Below are 21742 nucleotides of genomic sequence, written 5' to 3'. Positions count from 1 at the left end.
GTTTTTTTGTAAAATTTGGAATTGAAAGACATTTCTAGCCAAGAAAACTTGGTTCTAGTGTGCTATAAATTCATTGGAAAACTGGTTCTAGTGTGCTATAAATTTATTGGAAAACTGGTTCTAGTGTGCTATAAATTCATTGGAAAACTGGTTCTAGTGTGCTATAAATTCATTGGAAAACTGGTTCTAGCGTGTTATAAATTCATTGTAAAACTGGTTCTAGTGTGCTATAAATGCATTGGAAAACTGGTTCTAGCGTGCTATAAATTCATTGCAAAACTGGTTCTAGTGTGCTATAAATTCATTGGAAAGTGTTGCCTTCTCTTCTGAGTTGAATGCACTTCTTTGATTTTATCTGTTCACACAGCAATACTCAGTGCTGTATATTTTTTTGAAGATATATGAAATCTGTATAATGTATTCTAGGTAAAGGATAGAGTGACTTTTAACATGTTTTGCTAACTTTCAAATTTGGATCATGTTGGTGAAAAAAATATAGGAGTAATTGGTCCATCTATTTCCTAAAGGACAAACGAAAAATTGTACAAAAATTATGATTTTTAGACAGACACGTGCAGTTATGTATATTAAATTATTATAGTTGTGAAGTAACGCCTATGTAAGCTAAGCAAGTACATTATTCAAATTGGGAAAAACTACTTATTTTTTGTTTTGATCTGACAGAAGATTTTATCTTTAAAAATCACGGATATTTCTTTTATGTTTTAAAATTAAAAACGTGTTTGATAGCCACACCACAAAGAGGTAATGTAGGTTTGGGAAGGTTCACATTATTGACATTCGCTACCCATAAGTAAGTGTGAACTAATTATAGTGATGCACCTTAATTTTAAAGCAAAGCAAACTTAAAAAATAAACAAATTAAGAACATAATTGTTTGTGCATAGTTAAAATACACATGTTAATAATAATCGGCATATCTTAAAAAAAATACCAACAAGTTATTAAAAGTGTTATTTATAGAAACAGAAATACTCGATTTTTACAAAGTAAATCTGAATCACATACAAAAATCTGATGTACATAATTTCCAAAATATTTGTTTTTAAATACCACCTGGTAACACATATCTTATTGTATCTGGCGGCCGATAGCTGACCAGTATTAGGTTATGAATTTTAAACTACATTTTCAAAAAGTTCTTCTTACGGACAGTAAACTATTTTTTTCCTTTGCTGGCGTCGTTAAGGATCCATCAATTCATCTTTGACGGGAAAAGTTTTTTTCTCTCTCCTTGGACAAACATTTTATTCGAGTTTAATAAAAAAACAACATTTTTTTTCAACAGCAAATGTTTTGGAAACCCTATGCTGTTTTCATACTATTTCCTTATTTTCCATTAAAACAAGTTATTTTATCACATCCCTTCCAAAACAAAATACCTTCAAGAAATTAAGCATCAAACAGATTAAAAAAGTGCCCGACCCTTCCACTTAGACAAGATGAATGTTCCATGTCATACTTAACACCTAATAGGACAATTTTTAAAGCTAAACATGAAAAATCCTCCAGATTTAAATAAATGTAGATGTGGGGTTAAACGTCAATGAGGCTGTAAATCCACAATAATTGCCTGTTAATGGTCCATGCATAGCTTATTTTTCATTAAATTATGGGTTATCTTTTTTCTAAAATTTTGGTCACTGATCTTTATGCACGGAAAACACCAAGATTTCAGTTGAATAACCTACTGGTCATCGATACGTAATGTCGTCCACTTTCCTTGGCTTCATTACGTTTAATGTTGAAGATTTAGTTGTTTTAATTATTTTCCTAGTCTCGTCATAAAAATGTATACATATTATTTTCATATCTATTTTTTTTTGGAGGGGGGTGGGTGTTAAATATAATTATTTAAAATCAAATTTCTAAGTGAGGCAAAACAATGATTTGTTTCAGAAGGGAATAACACAATTTAGTTTCGTGAGTGAAGAAACAAAATAATAGCATTGGTCTGTATGCTAAATTCTTATTCCTGTGTGTGTTTGAAGAATATCTGCTTGAAAAAAAGACCACCTTTTAAAAGTTGATACATTTGTATTTTTCGTAACAGTTTATTGTTTTTTTTTCTATATTAATTGCATTAAGGGGACAATTTTTATAATAAACTCAAAGTTAATATAAAGACATGTTGTATCGCAATTTTCCAATACGTCATAATTAATAAACCCTATTGGAAGAAATAATAATAGGAATATTTTATAGCATAGCCTTAGGAAGTTGATTCATGTATGTTCGTCAATTCAACAACTATATTTGGCAGTTTATGATCTTTTTGACAACCAATTTGATATGTTGTACTTACAAAACATAATGTCTAGCTAAAATGTATTTAATAAGTAGTCAAAATTATTAAATTTGTGTGCGGTAAAAAATAATTGTACTTCAAATATTTAAGACCTGCACAAACTTTTCAGGCCCTCAAAAAATGAAATTCAAATAGAAAGAAATTCCAATATATCATTGATTTTCGTTCTTTGCCACGATATGGTTATTATTCTGCTTTATACATGTAGTGATATTCATATAATCTCCAACAAAAAACATTTAACGATTGCCTCAAGTCAGTTATCAGTATCAGAAAGGAGCTATACAGCTTACTATGAATAGCTCTATAAAACCTAAGTCGATTACTTTACAGCGGTCGCTGTTTCATCCCGGGCGCTACGGTTTCATTTATTTGTGCTTCCCACCACAATGAAACAGGGTGGCAGAAGGGTTAACATTGTTGTCAACTTTAAATGCCTTATAATTTATGGAAATGCTAACTTCATTTGGTCCAATGTCTTTTTAGGCCAAGTATAAACAATCATTATATAAATTAGTATAAACAGTGACCGAAAGCAACGCCAGCATTGTCGGTTTCTTTTGCTCCATTTAACAAGCAGTAAAAATAGATTTGAGCTATTGTCCTCATTATGAATAAATTCGGATCAAGAACATTTTTATTACTATTCAAGCTTGTAAATCTCTTTTTTTCTTTTATGTATATTATCTTAAAGATGTAACACTTTATATACTATTTGCTGCTTATTTGAATGCGAACAACATCATAGAGATATTGCATACGCAAGAAAAATCAACTTTATGATCTGTATTTTTAGGAGTGGTCATGTCATAGTGCAAGCTCTATACTTCCCTTTGTACTATTACAAGCAGTTCGGTCGTTTGCAACGGAAATGGCATGTCACTAAATCATAAAAAGAGGAAGGGCCAATGTCCTTTGTTGTACTGGGAAGTTGTTCAAAACTATCTTTACTAGAAATTGTAAACTGTCTATATAATATTCTCAGCAATATTTCAGCATTGTATATGTTAATATTGCATATTTAACCCCAATTTAGGTCAGACATATAATAATACAAAAGAGATATTATCAATGTCTACATCCAAGACTTATACTTTATTGAATAAACGGCGAAGAACGTCTAAAAATAATCAATTTTCAAATTTTGTGGTGAAAAAGATACTATTTTGCTATAATCACTTTATGATATACTCTACTAGACAGAAGACCGTTCAAAACCGTTAGTGACCTACGGCTGCTATATGCTCTTTGGTCGTGTTGTTGTCTCATTGGCATATTCCCTATTTCCATTCTCAATTTTTTAGAATGATATCCAGATATAGATTGCAAACAAACTCGTCAATTTGTCCCTTTTTGTGAGTTCTATAAAACCTACTGCGAAGTACATCAACCTGACAATGTAAGAATAAATGGCGGCATACTTTATAAATTAGTAGGTGAAGTGCGTTTACCATGCTCATAGGAACTGCGAGCATTCTCAGATACGTTTAGCATGCACAGATGAACTGCGAGCTTTCTCTTATACGGCATGTTGTTCATGATTGTTTTAATCATACGCTAACACTGCTTTTTATTGCTATATATACCGGCATTTTAAAGTTAGTAGATTTTTATTGTATTTTCTCATATTCACAAACTGCTTTTATTTACTTGGTAACTATAACGGCAACCATATGTTGACCTTGATATATCTTATTTTTGTATCGTTCGGTTCCTATCTCATTTTATCTATAATTTTAAATGAGCATCTGAAACAAATCCATTTATTGGAATAACTGATTTATTATATTTAATGATTATAATTTAGCCCGAAGGATTCTGTTACATGTCTAATATTGAACAGTTACAACTTCATATGACATTATATGATCTATCTCTATCTCATATCGATACATGTATATGTCATTATTATGTATGTTATGTCAAAGTTATACCACCAGGGATAGCTCACTGTAAGGGGTGTGTGGATCGAGGAAAAGATTTTCCAAGATACTGATATATGGAAATAAAGCATTGTCTAATCGTCCATTTTGTCGACTAGAACTAAGCTACATTTGTATTTGCAAGTGATTGGGGGGAAACAAACATTCATTTTTTGCTCTAAAAAAGCACACTCGATAAATTTATGCAAATGAATTTCCCCGGTTTTTTTTCAAATCCTCTACTAAACAACTGTACAAAACTTTTTCCTTTTACGTTTTCAAAAACGTTTTAAGACAACTATATATACTAATTAAAAATGACTGATACCGTTTTTCTTTTGATGATATGAAACACTTTTAATTTGGTCGTTTCTTTGTCTTTGTAGGTAAAAATAAAAGATGGCAATGGGTATCACATTAACATGTATACATAAGATAGAGAAGACGGCTACCATTAGTATCTTCAAATAGACATATATGAAATGTGACGACGGCTTCCGTTAGCATCTATACATAGACATGTATGAAATGAAAATATGGCTGCTTTTAGTATCTTCACGTAGACATGTGAAATGATAGGATAGATGTCGGCTGTGTCTTGACATAGACATGTACGAAAAAAAGACTGCAACCGTTCTTGTCGTCAAATAGACATGTATAGAATGAAAATATGGCTGCTAATACGTGTCTGTATATAGACATGAATTAAATAAGAAGACGACTTAACGTCTGCGTCTTCTTATAGACATGTGTGAAATAAAAGATAGCTACCATTATGTCTTGACATAAACATGGATAGAGTATAAAGGAGGGCATTGTTCGTGTCAGAGCTACCGCTTGAGAAGTGCCATAGACATATATGAAATGACAACCTCCGTGCGTATCTTTAAATAGGCATGGATGAAATTAAAAAGAGGGCATCGTTCGTGCCAGGACTACCGCTTGAATCTTGACTTAGATTTGATTAAACTAACAAGTGGGTTCACTAAGATATATCAAATTTAAAATATAAAATACCATTAATGTCTATACAAATAAAATTATGAAATAAACTATTGTAGTTCTGACAATTGCTTTCGAAAATGAAGAAGGATTTTCATGTAAATTGCTTAATTAGTAATCGTACTGAATTCTGAAGGATTTTTTAAGAAATTCCTATTTCAATATAAAACTTACCACTGCAGTGCGGCAGTTCCGCAAGTGATGAGATCCTTTGGGTAAACACTTAAGTTTTCCAAAAAATGTCTTTAATATGCCATCTAATTGTAACATAGACACACTTTTCGTTGGGATTTTTAATTCGTCCAAAACTTCATGATATGGGTCTATAAGCATATCACCAACGTCGTCAATTTTATCCAGTATTCCATATGTTCCATAATAAGTTAGAAAAAGAGAAATCCAGAGCACTTTTAGCACAACCATATTGTTACTGATCTTTTTGTTGTTATGAAGCAGACTTGGTATATAATAACATAATATTTTGACAATGATGGATGGAATTTACATGTCATACGTGACGAAACCGGCGGTGATTCAAAATTTAGTCTCCATCAATGGACGACAATGCTAAGGAATGTCATGTATGAAAAAACGTCACTAATTTACTATGACAAATTTTAGGTAACGATAAATGTCGTTACAAAATAATTTTGTTGATAAATGTTTTTTATGTCATTCAGAAGACAATCGTGTTGACCAGATTATTTGTCTTGTTGAAACGATATATTTCATCTGGACAAAAATACTGGTCAAAGGTAATATAAAACACGTTTTTATAATTAAACAACAGTTGTATCAGTGTATAACATTTATTATATTTACTGATGAACATAAGAGTTTGACAGAACCACATCCTTCGTAAGAAATTAAACTAGTTCACGATTTCTGTTCAATGTGACATATTTTGGAAAGAAGCATTTATACATATTACATCTATACATATTATATATATAGATCTATATACATAGATTTTATACGCATTTTTCAAACAAGCCTGTTCGGTTTTTGTACGTCTGTCTCAACCTTTGTATTTTATATCTGGGGTTGAAGTCATAAAACTTTACTCAGTGCTCGGAGCACAAAAATCATGCTTGAAACATGAAATCCAACGTTTTGATTGGTTGATTTTGGAGTACGAGTACAAAAAAGTGACTCTAAAATTTTATGACTTCAAGGCCTGATGTACAACTGTCAACCACTAGAAGTTTAGCATCTCAGAAGTTTAATCCTTTACGAAGCTGGCTGTCATTTGATGTTCTGAGTATATAGATCTAAGAAGATGCGGTATGAGAGCGAATGAGACATGTTTCCATCCAAGTAACAATTTGTAAAAGTAAACCGTTATAGGTCAAAGTATGGCCTTCGATACGGAGTCTTGGCTCACACCGAACAGAAAGCTATAAAGGACCATAAATGACTTACGTAGAACCATTCAAACAGGAAAATCAACGATTAATGTGTTTGATAGTGTTTATTCGCGAACTGATTTGTTCAGCTTATTAAAAAGTCAAATATTTTGATAACGTATTTGGGAACTCCTATAACTTTCTAAACTCATATGTATTATTTGGAGATTGCTATAATATTCTATGTACAATTGCTGCTTTTATATAAATACAATTAACGAAAAACAATATGGCAGACGACAGCTGCTGAATTACAGCATCGGACTCCTGACGGGCACATATAGAAGAAACGTATGTGTGCGCTTGACCTTCCCTGTAGCTATGGGCAATACACATGTTAATACTCCATAATTAACATTAAACATGGAGTTTTTAATCAACAGTTTTTAATCAAACAAGAGCAAAGTAATGCAATGATGAACTTTGTTATTATTAGTCATCGTAAAAAGTTGTAATTTATTAGTTTTCATCGAAGTCAAGTCGGGCCATACGTATCCATGTCAACTAAAATCTTTAGTTTCTGATGAATGTGGATAGACCTAGAAGATCAGACGTACATGTACGAAAATTGACACAAGATTTCATGATATATACGGACCTGCAAGATATCCTTTAGATATCAAAATTCAGTTGCAAAAAGAAGGTTTATAAGTATGGTCGGAAGTTCTGTCAGGAAAGTATGAAAATTTGTTTAAGTATACAGATCTAAAATACGGAATTAATACCTCATGACTTTATTCTGTGGATTATCAGTACTTTATGAGTAACACGTGGTTGTATTCACATGTTAAACTTAGTTTTAGAGACCAATTTGACCAGTATATAATCAGAATCACCATCTATGAAGAACACTCAGAAAACTGATGGCTTTTCTGTACGTTTTGTATGTACATCATTTCCCTCATAATTTTAGTTTTATCAATATGCAGATGCAGCAAATATTTGTTTTTAAATTTCAGTTTAACGATCTTTGACTGATTCAGTTCTTGGCTTTCAAAAACACGACTTTGAGAGTTCCTGATGAAAGTAAATCCAGAAAAAAACGCCTAGGTTCCTTGACATTTAGAACTTGTTGGTTTCAATTTATAATGCAAAAAATATCTGATAAAGTATGTTTACAATTATTTTATTTAAAATGCACGATTGTTGTTTAAAAAATGTTTTTCAACCAGTATCGGAACGGTCATAGTTTTGACTGTATTTGACTTTCTCACACGAAGAGATACAATTCTATTGTTCTTGCGTCATCGGTTTTCCCACTATAAAGTCGCGTGACTGGTCATCGACGAATTGTCGTTTAGGATGATGAAAATGTGTACAAGTGAACAGATAGGTGGTCACAATGACAATAGAGATATCTTTTTATCGTAATATTGAAGCAAATCATTTAGGTAACATGTAAACGCATAGTCGTAGTGTGTCATTAGTTAACATGGGCACGCAATAAAATTAAATGGAGCACAATTAGCTGAACACAGCACGTACAATCCTGTTTTGATAAGGCTTTCCATACGTAATCTAGGATATAATATGAAAACCAATTTGTGTCGGTGTTTATTTTCCATTGTTAAAAAAAAAAACACAAAAGGAAGACATTCTTTTTTCTATGAAACTGAACCCTTGCCCGGATAGTTATGTTAAATCTTACATTTTTTTTACCACTGAAAGAGATTACCTTATCTGTATTTGGACTTTTCGGAATTTTATGTCCGCCATGCTCTTCAACTTCGTTCGGCTTAATTTTGCAATATGGAATTTACTGATCCCATAAATATCGATTTGACATTTTTTTTATGCAGACCAAGGCAAGTAGGTTCTTAATATAGAAGATAGGACATAAGTCTAAAAAACACATGTTCCTGATAGTCGTTAAGATTTGATTCCACAGTGTGACTTAATACGATATATATGGGATCAGAAATTACTTTGATCTCACCCAATATAGAATTTACTGACTCGATATATATCGAATCAAGTCACTAGCACAGTATGTAACTTATAATATTAAACAAAATCATACACTGCTGCAGAACAAAATTTTAGAACTACCGTCTCTGTAACTTCACAGGATAAGATTAGACCCCTCCCTCCTTTTCAAGATAAATTGTTGCTCCCTATGTTCTCTATATGATTGAATTGTAAAAATCAGTTAATCTTTATCAACAAAGGGTTTAAAATATACGACGTCACTATGTTCTAGCTTTCCTCAGGCGTGACACATCAACATCAATTTCTGAATGTAAAAATTCAATTGTCACTTCGATTACAGACGGAGTTCAAAGGTTATTGATAGTTGTTTGTTAAGCGCATCCGATTTGATTAGGGGAAACACTTATACCTTAATTTACGACAAAGTCTAGAATAATAAAAAAAAAAATGCAAAACCTAAATATACATTAAAACAACTGAAATACTAAAATGTTGTTTAAAACTATTTCCACACTGCACTGTCCAAATAGTCCGGACATATAACCGGGTGAATTGGCGTTCCGGCTAAATGTAAATCAAGAAGGAATATTTCGCTCCTTAAACTTTTATTTTAGCAGTCCGGCAAGGCCGAACAACAAACTCCCAAACTAAATGTAAAGTAGCATACAAACAATAACAAAAGTCATTTCTACCAGCCGTAGTAAACCTTTGGAATAATTTTCCAGACGACATTCGTCTAAATCAATCAAAATCGGGTTTTAAGACTTATCTCTCTCAAATTATTAATAAAATACCAGTGTATTTTCACTTAGGCTGTAGAAGAAAACAGATATGTTTAGCAAGACTAAGACTCCATAGCAGTGTTCTAAGGTACCAGTCTATTTAAAAAAAATATAATCGAGAACGCACTGTGTTCCTGTGGTCGAGTAGAAACTACCTCTCATTATTTCTTCAAATGTCCAAAATATAATGAAATTCGAAGGGATACTATCGGGACGATCTCTTGTTCTAATCTTAAGATTATCTTATATGGGGACAGTCTAAAAGCTGACGAGGACAATATGCAAATATTTCATAAAGTTTCTGAAAACATAAATAAAACAAAACGTTTTGCAAGTTAATCTAGTATATGTATATATATATATAGACTTTTTTTTTAATATGATGTAAAATCGAATGAATTGCCCGGCGTAATTGACAATAGTCGGACGTGTGTTGGTTCCAGTGACTGTCTAGAAAAGTAGATAAGAGTTGACTGCTTTTTTTCCCCTTTTTTCACATTTGTTATTCATTTATTTTATTTGACTTTTTGTTGTTGTTGTTTTTTGCGTGTGTGTGTATTTATTCAATTTTTCATATGCTACCATAAACTGAATATACTGTTGGCACGTAATATTTTTTGTTAAATAGATGTGTTTTCTTTTTTAGGGAGACGGATTTATTAAAGTTTTTCCACTCTTGTGGTGTAACACCACTAATTCAGGCCCGGCCAGAAAGCACATACCAGAAAGTAGTACATATTTAACACAAAATAGTTCCTACGCATGAGTGTAACTTTCAAATTATGTAGAATATTTAGGTATTTTTGGTATCAAATGAAAGCTGAAGGACTGGTGATCATTGCAGAACACTTTTGGACTTTTAATTTTGAATATTAAAAAAATTGCACCAAATTTTAAAAAGAGGGTACATTTTGTCTGTTTGTCAGATCTGAAGTACCTGTTTTGGTACATCTGAAGTTCCGGGAACCAGTTCTTTCTTATATGCCATGTAAGGTATGCTGATTTTTTCAGTACAAGACACCATAAAGTGTTGCTTTGAAATGCAATGATTGCCACTTTATTTGAACTTAGAATAAAAGAGGTGTGCCTGCTTGAAACGGAGGAATTTAACATAGAAAGTAATGGGACCATGATAGTGGTGTACTTCCTTGTTTCCGAATCCCATATTTGAATTTTATGTAACATTGTAATATTTATCTTGTTATTTTTCATTAATAAATACTGTTTAAACTAAACAATAACAATATATATAAGCGCAAGCAATGAAAGAATTAAGAAGATTAACAGATGACAAATAGAAAAAAAACCAAAAGACTCAAAGAGTAATTAGTGTCCGACACGTATTTGTAAATTATAGTCAAATCTGTCACAGACAATAAATACCTACATAAATAGAGTAAATGTATTTAAGACCTTAGTTTGTCCGAGATTATGACACATAATCCGTGTAAAACACTTATGCCTAAATTTACGACAAAGTCTAGAATAATAAAATAAATGCAAAACCTAAATAAAACATTAAAACAATTGAAATACTAAAATGTTGTTTAAAATTATTTTATGCGACATAAATTTAATAGCTAAATCGAACTATGGTGAACCTTGCCTGAGGGAGTAAAAACCTATCTCAGTTTATCAATAATTTATAAATTTATAAACGGATAAATAATTAAATAAAGGTATGTTATAAACCATGTGACTACCAAAGTAAAACTACCAATCTGATGAAGATATCCTCGGGAATTGATAGTCCACCATCCGCGGTATCGACTCGGTGTCGTAAAATATACAAACAACGTTTTATAAATATCCAGTGTCAGAATCGCTTTTCTGGATTTACTACATTAGGAACGCTCAACGCCGAATATTTTGAAAGCCGTGTGTTTAAGAACCGAAGTAACAATTACAATGTCAAATTTCGAAAAGATAAACAGTCATTTTGTCCTTTTTTTTAATTTGAGATTATTGTTGAGAAAACAATTGTAAAAAAAGTATTTTATGGCTGGAATTTCCAAAATACATGTACATAACTGTAAACAACTAAAATCTAAAATGAAATTTACTACATACAGAACACATTGACGCAACGTCAGATATTGCAGGGTGAGTCTTCCGATAAACAAAGCTAAAGATAACGAAGGGACATTCAAACTCATAAGTGGAAAACAAACTAACAACGCCATGACAAAAAAAAAACCCTGCGAACAAATGACAAACAATAGTAATCAAAATATAAAAAAGAAGATGTGGTATGATTGCCAATGAGACAACTATCCACAAAAGACCAAAATGACACAAACATTAACCACTATAGGAATTATAGGTCACCGTACGGCCTTCAACAATAAGCAAAGCCCATACCGCATAGTCAGCTATAAATGGCCCCGATAAGATATAGAAATGTACACTGAGCAACACGACCCCCAGCGAAAATCCTGCAATAATCTCAGACCCGGAAGTAGATCATGATCCATATGTGGCACCCGTCGTGTTGCTCATTTAAGTACAAATCCAATGATAAGTCTTCTATGAAAGGTCACATTTGAAGGATTGTGGTAAAGACAAATGCAAATATATTCATAAAATAATATCTAGGATTTAATTCGTGATAACAAATCTATGGAATCAGTTTCAAGAGATTTTTGTACTTCCTGATCACGAATTAAATAAGTTATCAAAATTTGTCAATTTTGACAAATTTTTAAACGGATTAAATTCGTTCATTTGTATGTGTTTGTCAGACCCAATATTTAAACACAATGTCAACTTACCAATGGTTCCGAACAAAAGATCGTACTATTAGAACTAGTGCAGGTGAACTTTCCGACTAATGTATCAATTATCACACTAACAGTAGTTTCATTTAATCCGGCAGCATTCACATGAAGCATGTTGGTTATATCATGAAAAGGATCCGTGTAAATAAATTCTTTTTCACATATAACTAGTCCAAATAATAATGATGTGAAAATCAAATATCGAATCGAATTCATAATGTTAACGTCTATCTCTTTAGATCCCAAACTTTATTTGAGTACACTACCGTGAATACGTGAATATCATGCTAGGTATGTGAATCCAGCCAAATCTAGTCACGTGATGAGTTTTTTTCTCATTGTTTGTGCCTCGACAGAATGGGAAACCAAAACTTTATTTATGAGAGAGATTTTTTAAATACCCGTGAACACACGCATTGAATTTAACCCAGATTTTAAAGCTTTTTACAATAGGAATGTACTGAAAAGCCCATTTTTTCAACTGTCTGGTAAACTGCTTTATTTTTACATAAACTATAAAATATCAACAACTGTTCTGTAATAAACAGTATAGGATAATGAGTGGTTTTTTTTTAGCGATTTTTATATTGAACTTGGCTGAATTGACGACAAAACAAGTATTCAAAACTATTTTCTCCGTCATGTATGACAAAGTCTCTCTCCGCCATGTATGACAAAGTCTAATCTTCTAATATATGCCTTCACATTGTCTTTTCATTAGTTAACGTGTTTACCCTGATATTTCCATTTTCATTTTTTTCCATTGCGAACAGTGATAGAAAAATAAATAACTAGACCATAACAAGTAACAAATAGCAAAATTAACAAAACGAAAATATCAGAAACAGCCAGAAGTAGTAAAGGCTGCCCCGAGGTCACATGTTATAGAACTTACTAAGTCTTTCCATTATCAATTTAAATATTAATTTCAATACAACAATAGACAAATTTATATTCAAACAGAGTATACAAACAAATATAAAAATAGTGTTATGTATCTAAACGTGAAACAAATCTTTAATCTGGTGAAAGAAAAAAATTTATACCGGGCATTGTTGTTATTCTAAACTTGAGAATGGATTAGCTTGACGACATTGAATTTGGCAAACAATCTATACATTTGTGGTGTAAGACGAATATAACTGTTTTATAATGTGTTATCATTAAAACTGTTTAAGAAAGATTATTTATTGATGGTTCGTTGTTTTTATTGGAATTCTTTTTCTTTAAATCGCGGAAAGTGAGTAAATAGTCGATCCTTATTTTTTTTTAAATTTCTGGATCCGTGTCTGCTATTGAAAGTACGTGACTTAAAAGGAAGTTCGATGGACCTTTTTATAGGTTATCTCCTTTATGTAATTTGTATCATGATTTTAAGTTAAAGCAATTAAATATCCATTTACCATGTATATAAAAACTTTAATGTAGCAGACAGTAAACGCTTTTGTGAAAGGACCCAATAGGAAAATATTTTAAAATGTTAATTTAAATTACATCATATATGAATAACGATATGTTACCTTAATTCGAAGATTGATTTATACTCAATCATCCCGGATCTATAGTACTAGTAGCTTATATACCGAGCGGATTTCTACTTAAGGTAGCAATACACAGTTAGGAGTTTAGTTTCGCATTTTTCAAATAGGAAAGTTATTGTGTAGTAAAATTCATTTTTAGACAGATGAGTGCTAATTTAGCCTTCAAAGATAGTTTATTAGAGCATCAAGATTATTTTTTACATGTTTTATAGGCTGTTTCCTGTTTGACAATCCGTATTTTCATAGCTAGACCGGCCATCGGTCCAGAAATTAATGTACTGTTTACAAACTACAAACACTCTTTTTCTACACGAAGTTTTTGACGCAATTTTACAAAAAAATGAGACGAAAGACATATGATTTTCATTGGATTTGCTGAATGATATATGTACACAGTTTCAGAAAAGGTATTACTTCAAGCGATTGAAATTCTACTTTTAGCCAAATTTTGGGGAAATATGTGACTTCTTTCCCCCCCTTTTTGCAATATTTTATAACAAATAAATGAAGATTGTTGCCATGGATACACCAAAAAGAAATTATATTTTACCGTTTTATATACTGGATATAAAATCTATGGAAGATTCTGATTACATACATATGCCCATATATGACACAAACAGTAAGCTTGATCTTGCAATAAGGAAAAGAAAAGGGGATGGTAAAATTGATAAGGGCAAATTTTAGTATTTTTTCCTAACTGTTTACTGCTACCTTACCTCTTCTGACATAAAAAAAAATCGTAAAAGGGTCACGGAATCAATACGACTTGATTTTCATTTACTAAATCTCCGTATCGTTTGTATAGTGTCCCCACTTTTCCGGGTTTAATCGGTGATGTTCGTTTTGACCAGTCTTAAGCTTTCTTATGGTGTGTTTAGTAAACTGTACATGCATACTGTTATTCAAGCATAATGTTTTTGATATCGTCCAAACGCTACTGACTTACCAATGGTTCCGAACAAACGATCGTACTATTTGAACTGGTACAGGTGAACTTTGAAACTAAAGTATCAATTATCACACTAACAGCAGTTTCATTTAATCCGGCATTATTCACATGAAGCATGTTGGTTATATCATGAAAAGGATCCGTGTAAATAAATTCTTTTTCACATATTACTAGTCCAAATAAAAATGATGCGAAAATCAAATGTCGAAACGAATCCATAGTTTTAACGTTACTATAAACAGGTCCTAAACTATACGTGAATATTCTGCTTGTGAATATTCTGCGGTTGTACGTGAATCAATCCAAATATAGTCACGTGATTTAATACGTTTCACATTTTATACGTATTTGAATCAACTACTAGTATAATACCACACCTGTATTTAACCATAACCCAGCTTTTATCGATCCATTTAAAAGCATTTTAAATACATTTTTCAACTCTCTGCCAATTTTATACCTCCATTTAAAACGTTCCGATGTTTAAAAAAGGCAATTTCGCTGCATTTAAAATTTATTTTAATAAACGAACAAAGTTTCAATGTCCCCGACGTTGCATATATGTCATCTATGAAATCATTTTATGTACATGGACATTAACTAAAAAAAATTATTAACAGTTGGGCAAAAATGGACACAATATTCGCGCTCTATACAAGTCTGAATTTGGATTGTTATTAAATATTTGACTAACAATAGGTTTCTGACACTGCATAACTATAGTCAAAGAACTTAGAATTGGTTATATGATTAGTATTCATATTCAACTATACTCCCCCTCTCCCCCCCAATGCAGTACAATAACTAAAAAAATATGATCAGCACTGATATTCAAAACTTTCAAAGACATTGTTTATATCAACTTATGATATAAATTTCATTAAATTCTGTCAAGAATTGTACACACGAGAACAATAACTGCAATTGCCCATATAATAAATATATTTCCAAGTTGCATTTCTCTTTAAATAAAAGCATTGATGGACAGTAATCGTCTAACTTGACCAAGACATTGCTGATTTGAACCTATGATAAAAGTTTCATAAAAAACTGGCAAGAATTGTACACATGAGAACGCTAGCAAAACCAGACGAACGCCTGTTTTTTTGTCTACATTAACGCCATGTGCGGAGGACAAGAATTAGTTGTAAGGGTTTACATAAAAATGATCTCGCTCCCCCCCCCCCGTTCAAACGATTTTTTTTAATGTAATATGAGATTGGTTCTTGCAATGGAACCAATGATTCGTCAGTATTGTTTCCGACATGTATGGCCAACGCGTTATATATACCAGGATGACATATATTAAAAAATTATCACGAAATGAATTCATGATAAGTTTAATTATAATTATTATGTCATAAATATGTTTTTAAAGGGCCAACATGTTCACATTTTGTTCTACTTAAAATGCATAAATAAACAAGTTAAATAATAGTTTTATTTACTTAGACATGACATAACTCTTAAAACCGGAACATAGAAAAGATATCCAGTTTCGCCTAGGTAATATGTGTATGTGCATGTTCAAATCCTTTTTTTTTTGTGTATTTATTATTACTCTGGTTAAGTGTAGTCAAATGAGACGATTTAATCTTTCAATAAAAAGGAGGAAAAAAGGCTAATACCCAAAAATAGTATTTCATTCCAAGGTCAACATCGTTCATCCGATTTCTGAAATTGGATTGAGATTTAACAGTATAGATTAAAGATTTTATATTTTCATTGTTCATATATCGTAAAATATAACGTTATTCAACACTACAAATTTCTGTGAATAGTTTTAAATCTTGCATCGGATTGCCTCCTAAACATACATGAATCAATTGGTATTAAATAGACAAACGGTCATTTAGCTTTAATGGAACTCTTGTTTTTGGATGTGCTGTTCATTTACCTTTGAGATAATTACTGAAAGATTTTAAAAGTGCTAAATTAAGAAATAAAATAATAACAAAACATATATCGTAAAATGCAATATGAAACACGACACTTTCAATAATACAGTGAATACAGTATTCAAATCCAAAGAGATGTATACTAGTATATAAAATAACACTTTTAGAAGTCAACTGTTTGATACTTATAATTTATGCATGTTCCCTCAACCTGAGCCTATCTATTGTCACGTTTCTTGTGTATAAGTTGCATTTTGAGCTCAATTACAAATTTGAAAAATTGAAATCGGAGAAAACTGAGTTTTCTTGAGGGATGAGCTTCCCTTTAGTACCTTACACAGGCCTAAACTGAAGCTGGAAACCTATTCTAGCATCCCTGAGTTTTCGGGGTAAAACAAATTGACGCCAACCTGCGGCTATCTATTGTCACGTTTCTTGTGTATAAGCTGCATGTTGAGCTAAAGTACGAACTTGAAAAAAATTGAAATCGGATAAAACTGAGTTTTCTGGAGGGATGAGCTTTCATTCAGTACCTTACGCAGGAAGATCAGAGGCCTAAAACTTGTAGAAATAGTGCAAACCCGCAGAAATATGATCACAATTATTATTGAAATGCGTATAGGAAACGACTACTTCTGGTTTCAGGTCCAGTTGAAGTTCTACATCTGAAAAAATCGTGAAAATTCTGTATTTTGGGCCCAAATCATTTATGACCTTCTTTAGACTGCTGAACCAAGTTCAAATTCATTCCAACCTAATAACTGTTGGGGTCAATTTGATAACTTGGGTCCACTTTACATGCAAACTGAAGCTGGAAACCTATACTAGCGTCCCTGTGTTTTCGGGGTTAAACACATTGACGCTTTTTGCATCGGATGACCAATTTAAGGGCAAATTCCAGCCTTTTATAGCTGACTATGCGGTATGGGTTTTGCTCATTGTTGAAGGCCGTACGGTGACCTATAGTTGTTAATGTTTGTGTCATTTTGTTCTTTTGTGGATAGTTGTCTCATTGGCAATCATACCACATCTTCTTTTTTATATATAGGTAGATGTGGAGTGAGTGCCAATGAGACAACTCTCCATCCAAGTAACAATTTATAAAAGTAAATCACTATAGGTCAATGTACGGCCTTCAACATAGAGCCTTGGCTCACATCGAACAAAAAGCTATAAAGGGCCAAAATTACTAGTGTAAAACCATTCAAACGGGAAAACCAACGGTCTAATCTATATAAAAAACGAGAAACGAGAAACACGTATAAATTACTTAATTAAACGACAACTATTGTACATCAGATTCCTTAAGTTCATTTGCATGTAATATATATACTTTTGCAAATAAACGAAAATTAGACATTTTCTGAAAACAACTCATCATGGTAAGTGTTAATACTACACATTAAAAAATGCAAGAGTTCATCAAAAACCAGCTTGTTTTTTCCAAGATATCACCAAGTGTACCTTAATATAGTGATTGCATAAGAATATGAAAAAGAAGATGTGATCTGGATGCCAATGAGACAAATCTCCACAAGAGACCAAATGACACAAAGATTAACAACTATAAGTCACCGTAAGATCCTCAACAATGAGCAGTCAGCTATCAAAAGGCACCGAGAGACAACAGTAAAACGATTCAAACGAGAGAACGAACGGCCTTGTTTACGTTGTATGTACAAAATACTCGCCGAAAACAAATATTTATAACACATCAGTAAGATACAAACTGGTGCAACAACACCAGTTATACAAGGTTACACGTATTTTAAATCTATTATTATATGTCATACATGCATAAAGGATACATTATTCATCACACAATTGATAATACATTTTAGGAATCTTCTCACCTACGCGAGAAACCTACCCTTTTTAACTGATCCCTGGATGAATATTATACCCCATTCGTCCTCTTCACAGATTGGTATCGTGAATCATGAAGTAGAGAAGAAATTAATGTGACAATGTTCATTAAACATAAATATATTTGAAAAAAGCAGTCTAGAGAAAGCGCCGAAGAAATTGCATGAGTCGAAACAAAAAATGATGCAGAAAAAAATGGGAAATTGAAAAGAGGGACGAAAGATATCAGAGGGAGATTCAAACTCATAGATAGAACATAAACTTATAAAAGGCAAAGAGACAAATAATAGTACAGAAGACACAACATAAAAAACTAAAGACTAAGCAACACGAACCCCAACACAAACTGGGGATGATCTCAGGTGCTCCAGAAGGGTAAGCAGATCCTGCTCCACATGTGGCACCCGTCGTGTTGCTTGTTATTACAAATCAAGTAAATAGTCTAATTCACATTCGTGAAAAGGGAAGGGACATAAGTAACATATCCGATATCATCTGTGAAACGGTTATTCCATAACGGTCAACGAACTCGTGAGGGCGTCCGTAAAATTTTACGAAGGGATGATTTCAACTTCACCATTTGGAACTCTTGGTTTGATATCTTCATTGTGAGTAGCAACCCTTTATCAAAGAAAGCATGATAGGAAATATAAGCCCGGGAATATCGTTTTAATTTGAAAATATATACTCCGTATGCAGGCGCTGCTGGAATGTTGCTATATAGAAATGGAAAGTTGACAATTGGGAAGCTGAAATAATCTCTTTTGCCGTAAAGTTTTGCTTTAAACCAACCCTCATTGTCAATTTCTAGATGCAAGTCAAGATATGAGGTAAACTTAGCTGAATCTGTAGTATCAGTTATCTTTAGTTTGATAGGATAGATTCGTTCAACATAGTCACCAAATGTTGTATTATTATTAGTGAGAGAACATCATCTTTATAGCGCAGCATAAAGTTAAAGAATATTGCTAACTTCTTACCTTATCAACAGAAAATAAACTGACAGCATGGTAAAATATGTGACTTGATGAATAGACAAACATTAAATATAAACGGAGACTGAGCGTCACATATTTCATAACAAAAACTAACGGTGATCATGGATGCCCCAGAATAGTAAATAAAGGCAACAGTAGTATACCGCTGTTCAAAACTCATAAATCCATGGACAAAAAACAAAATCGGGGCAACAAACCAAAACCGAAGGAAACGCATTAAATATAAGAGGAGAACAACGACACAACACCGAAACGCAACAGCACACAGAAACGGACCAAGCAACAGACAATACACCACGAGAATAACAAATATAACATCAAAACCAAATACATGAATATGGGATAGACAAGTACCGTGCCACGTCTTATCTCAAAAATAAGAGAAAACAGAAACGACTCAACGTTAAAATGCAACACACACACAGAAACGAACAATATTATAACAAGAATGTTCTTCTCCAGTAGCGACAATCATCATGTTGCTCATGATAAGTCTCATATGGTGAATAAACGAAAAGGCCAGTAACGATTTTCAGATCATATTCGTGGTCATCTGAGACACAGATATTCAATAAAAGTCAACCAATTTGTGGCGTTTGTAAGTTTCTTTGTGACCAGCAACCCTTATTAATGAAATAATGACAGAAATCTCAATCTATGGAATACTTAGTATTGTATAAACTGGATATATACTCAAAATTTTAGTGCTACTTGGTTGTTGCTACATAGAAATTAAAAATACACAATGTATTTATATTTTTTTTGTCGTAAAGTTTTGTCATCAATCGATCTCCATTGCCAATTTCTAGATATTAGTTAAGATAAGAGGCAGAATTAATTGTATTTGTGGGTTTAGTTGATGTGTTCAACATTGTCACCAGACTAAAAACCACAATGAACATTTTAAGGAGTTGTCTTGTTTGTTTCAATGTATTTACACTTTAGTTTGGGTTTGACTATATCAAAAATCAAGTTTGCATGTATCTTAATTTTACAAACTGTGTCAGACGGCGATAGGCCAAATATTTTCTGTAAATGTATATAACATCAAGACGGATTTCAAATGTTAAAATGAATAAAATCGTTCTCATATATTTTTAAATACTTGAGTGATCAACGGAGAAATTAATAATAATCATCCCCTTCCGTGGCGTGTTATAAGAGAATCCAGTAGGTATAAAATATTATATATTATATAATTGTTACTGATTTCAGCTTGAATTTAAGAAACCACATACAAATCAGAACACATGAATAAAACTCAAAACCAACAAACAAATTAGTACCACCTATCCCAACTAACTTTCGATTTTGTTTTTACATTAAATTATTTTAAGTGCAAAATTAATAGAACATGAATCACTTAGGTTTTTTTGTAACTTAAATGCATACATGTGTGTTCATTCAGAGTTATTGTTGCATGGGAAATGAGGTCGGTGCCCTGAATTCTTATACAAGACAGATTGTAAAAGCAACCAGACGACAAAAACTATATAAAGACGCACAGAGATATACTTAAACTATATACACTATACCAAAGCTCAAAATCGGTCCAAAAAATCCGTGAATAAAAATAAAATTTTCCAAATTGTGCAATATAACCAGTTTATTCATCAATTAACATAATTTAAATATCTGAAAATCTAATTTCGAAACGAATCCATAGATTACACGTTAATCTTGATAAGTCCTAAACTATACGTAAGTATTCTGCTACGGTATGTGAATAATTTCAAATATATTCACATGATTTAATATGTTTCATATTTATACGTATTTGAATCAACTATAATAACACACCTGTAGTTAACCTTAACCCGGCTTTCATTATTATATTTAAAGCATTTTCAACACATTTTTGAAGTCTCTGCCAAACAATAGTTTCTTTGCCCCCATATAACACGTTTCGATGTTAAAAGCAGTTTCACTGTATCTAAGACCATATTAACAAAAAGAAAAGTGTCAATGTCTTCAGCGTTGCACATACCGTACAGCGGGTGTTTTTTTCGCGGGTCGTAGTTTTTTGCTGATTTTCGCGGAAAGAACAAAATCGCAAAAATAATATCCCCAATTTTAAAAGTACACATACAAAGGTATTGATAAAAATGTTGAATACGCCAAAATAATAACCCCCAAAATTGTTCGTATACCGTGAAGGTACAATGGCAAAAACTAAAAAAACATGTGATCAGCACTTATTTTCAAAACTTTCAAAGACATTGCTTACACAAACTTATGATATTAGTTTCATTAGTTGCTGGCAAAAAATGTACACATGATAACAATAACAATGCAATTTATTATATAATTTTCAAGTGGCATTTCTCTTTTAAAAAAAAG

General features: G+C 32.1%; 1 protein-coding gene across 3 annotated transcripts in view; it reads right to left on the bottom strand.

The window, feature by feature from the left end:
• Positions 1-14884, bottom strand: part of LOC134708218 (zinc transporter ZIP4-like) — a 30354-nt gene extending 15470 nt beyond the window's left edge. Inside the window, exon 1 of one of the 3 annotated variants that reach the window (XM_063568595.1) lies at positions 14638-14884. In XM_063568595.1, the coding sequence (XP_063424665.1) occupies positions 14638-14859 (222 nt within the window). In that variant the 5' untranslated portion in view covers positions 14860-14884. Of the gene's footprint in view, positions 1-5427; positions 5783-12141; positions 12437-14637 lie in introns of those variants that run through there. The other 2 variants (XM_063568594.1, XM_063568593.1) reach the window with 2 other exon arrangements.
• Positions 14885-21742: the final 6858 nt, after the last annotated feature.

This window comes from Mytilus trossulus, chromosome 2, assembly GCF_036588685.1.
Source record: "Mytilus trossulus isolate FHL-02 chromosome 2, PNRI_Mtr1.1.1.hap1, whole genome shotgun sequence".
NCBI classification, from domain to species: Eukaryota; Metazoa; Mollusca; class Bivalvia; order Mytilida; family Mytilidae; genus Mytilus; species Mytilus trossulus.
The sequence above is the reverse complement of the archived record's forward strand: the minus strand, read 5'-3'. Positions and strand labels throughout refer to the sequence as shown.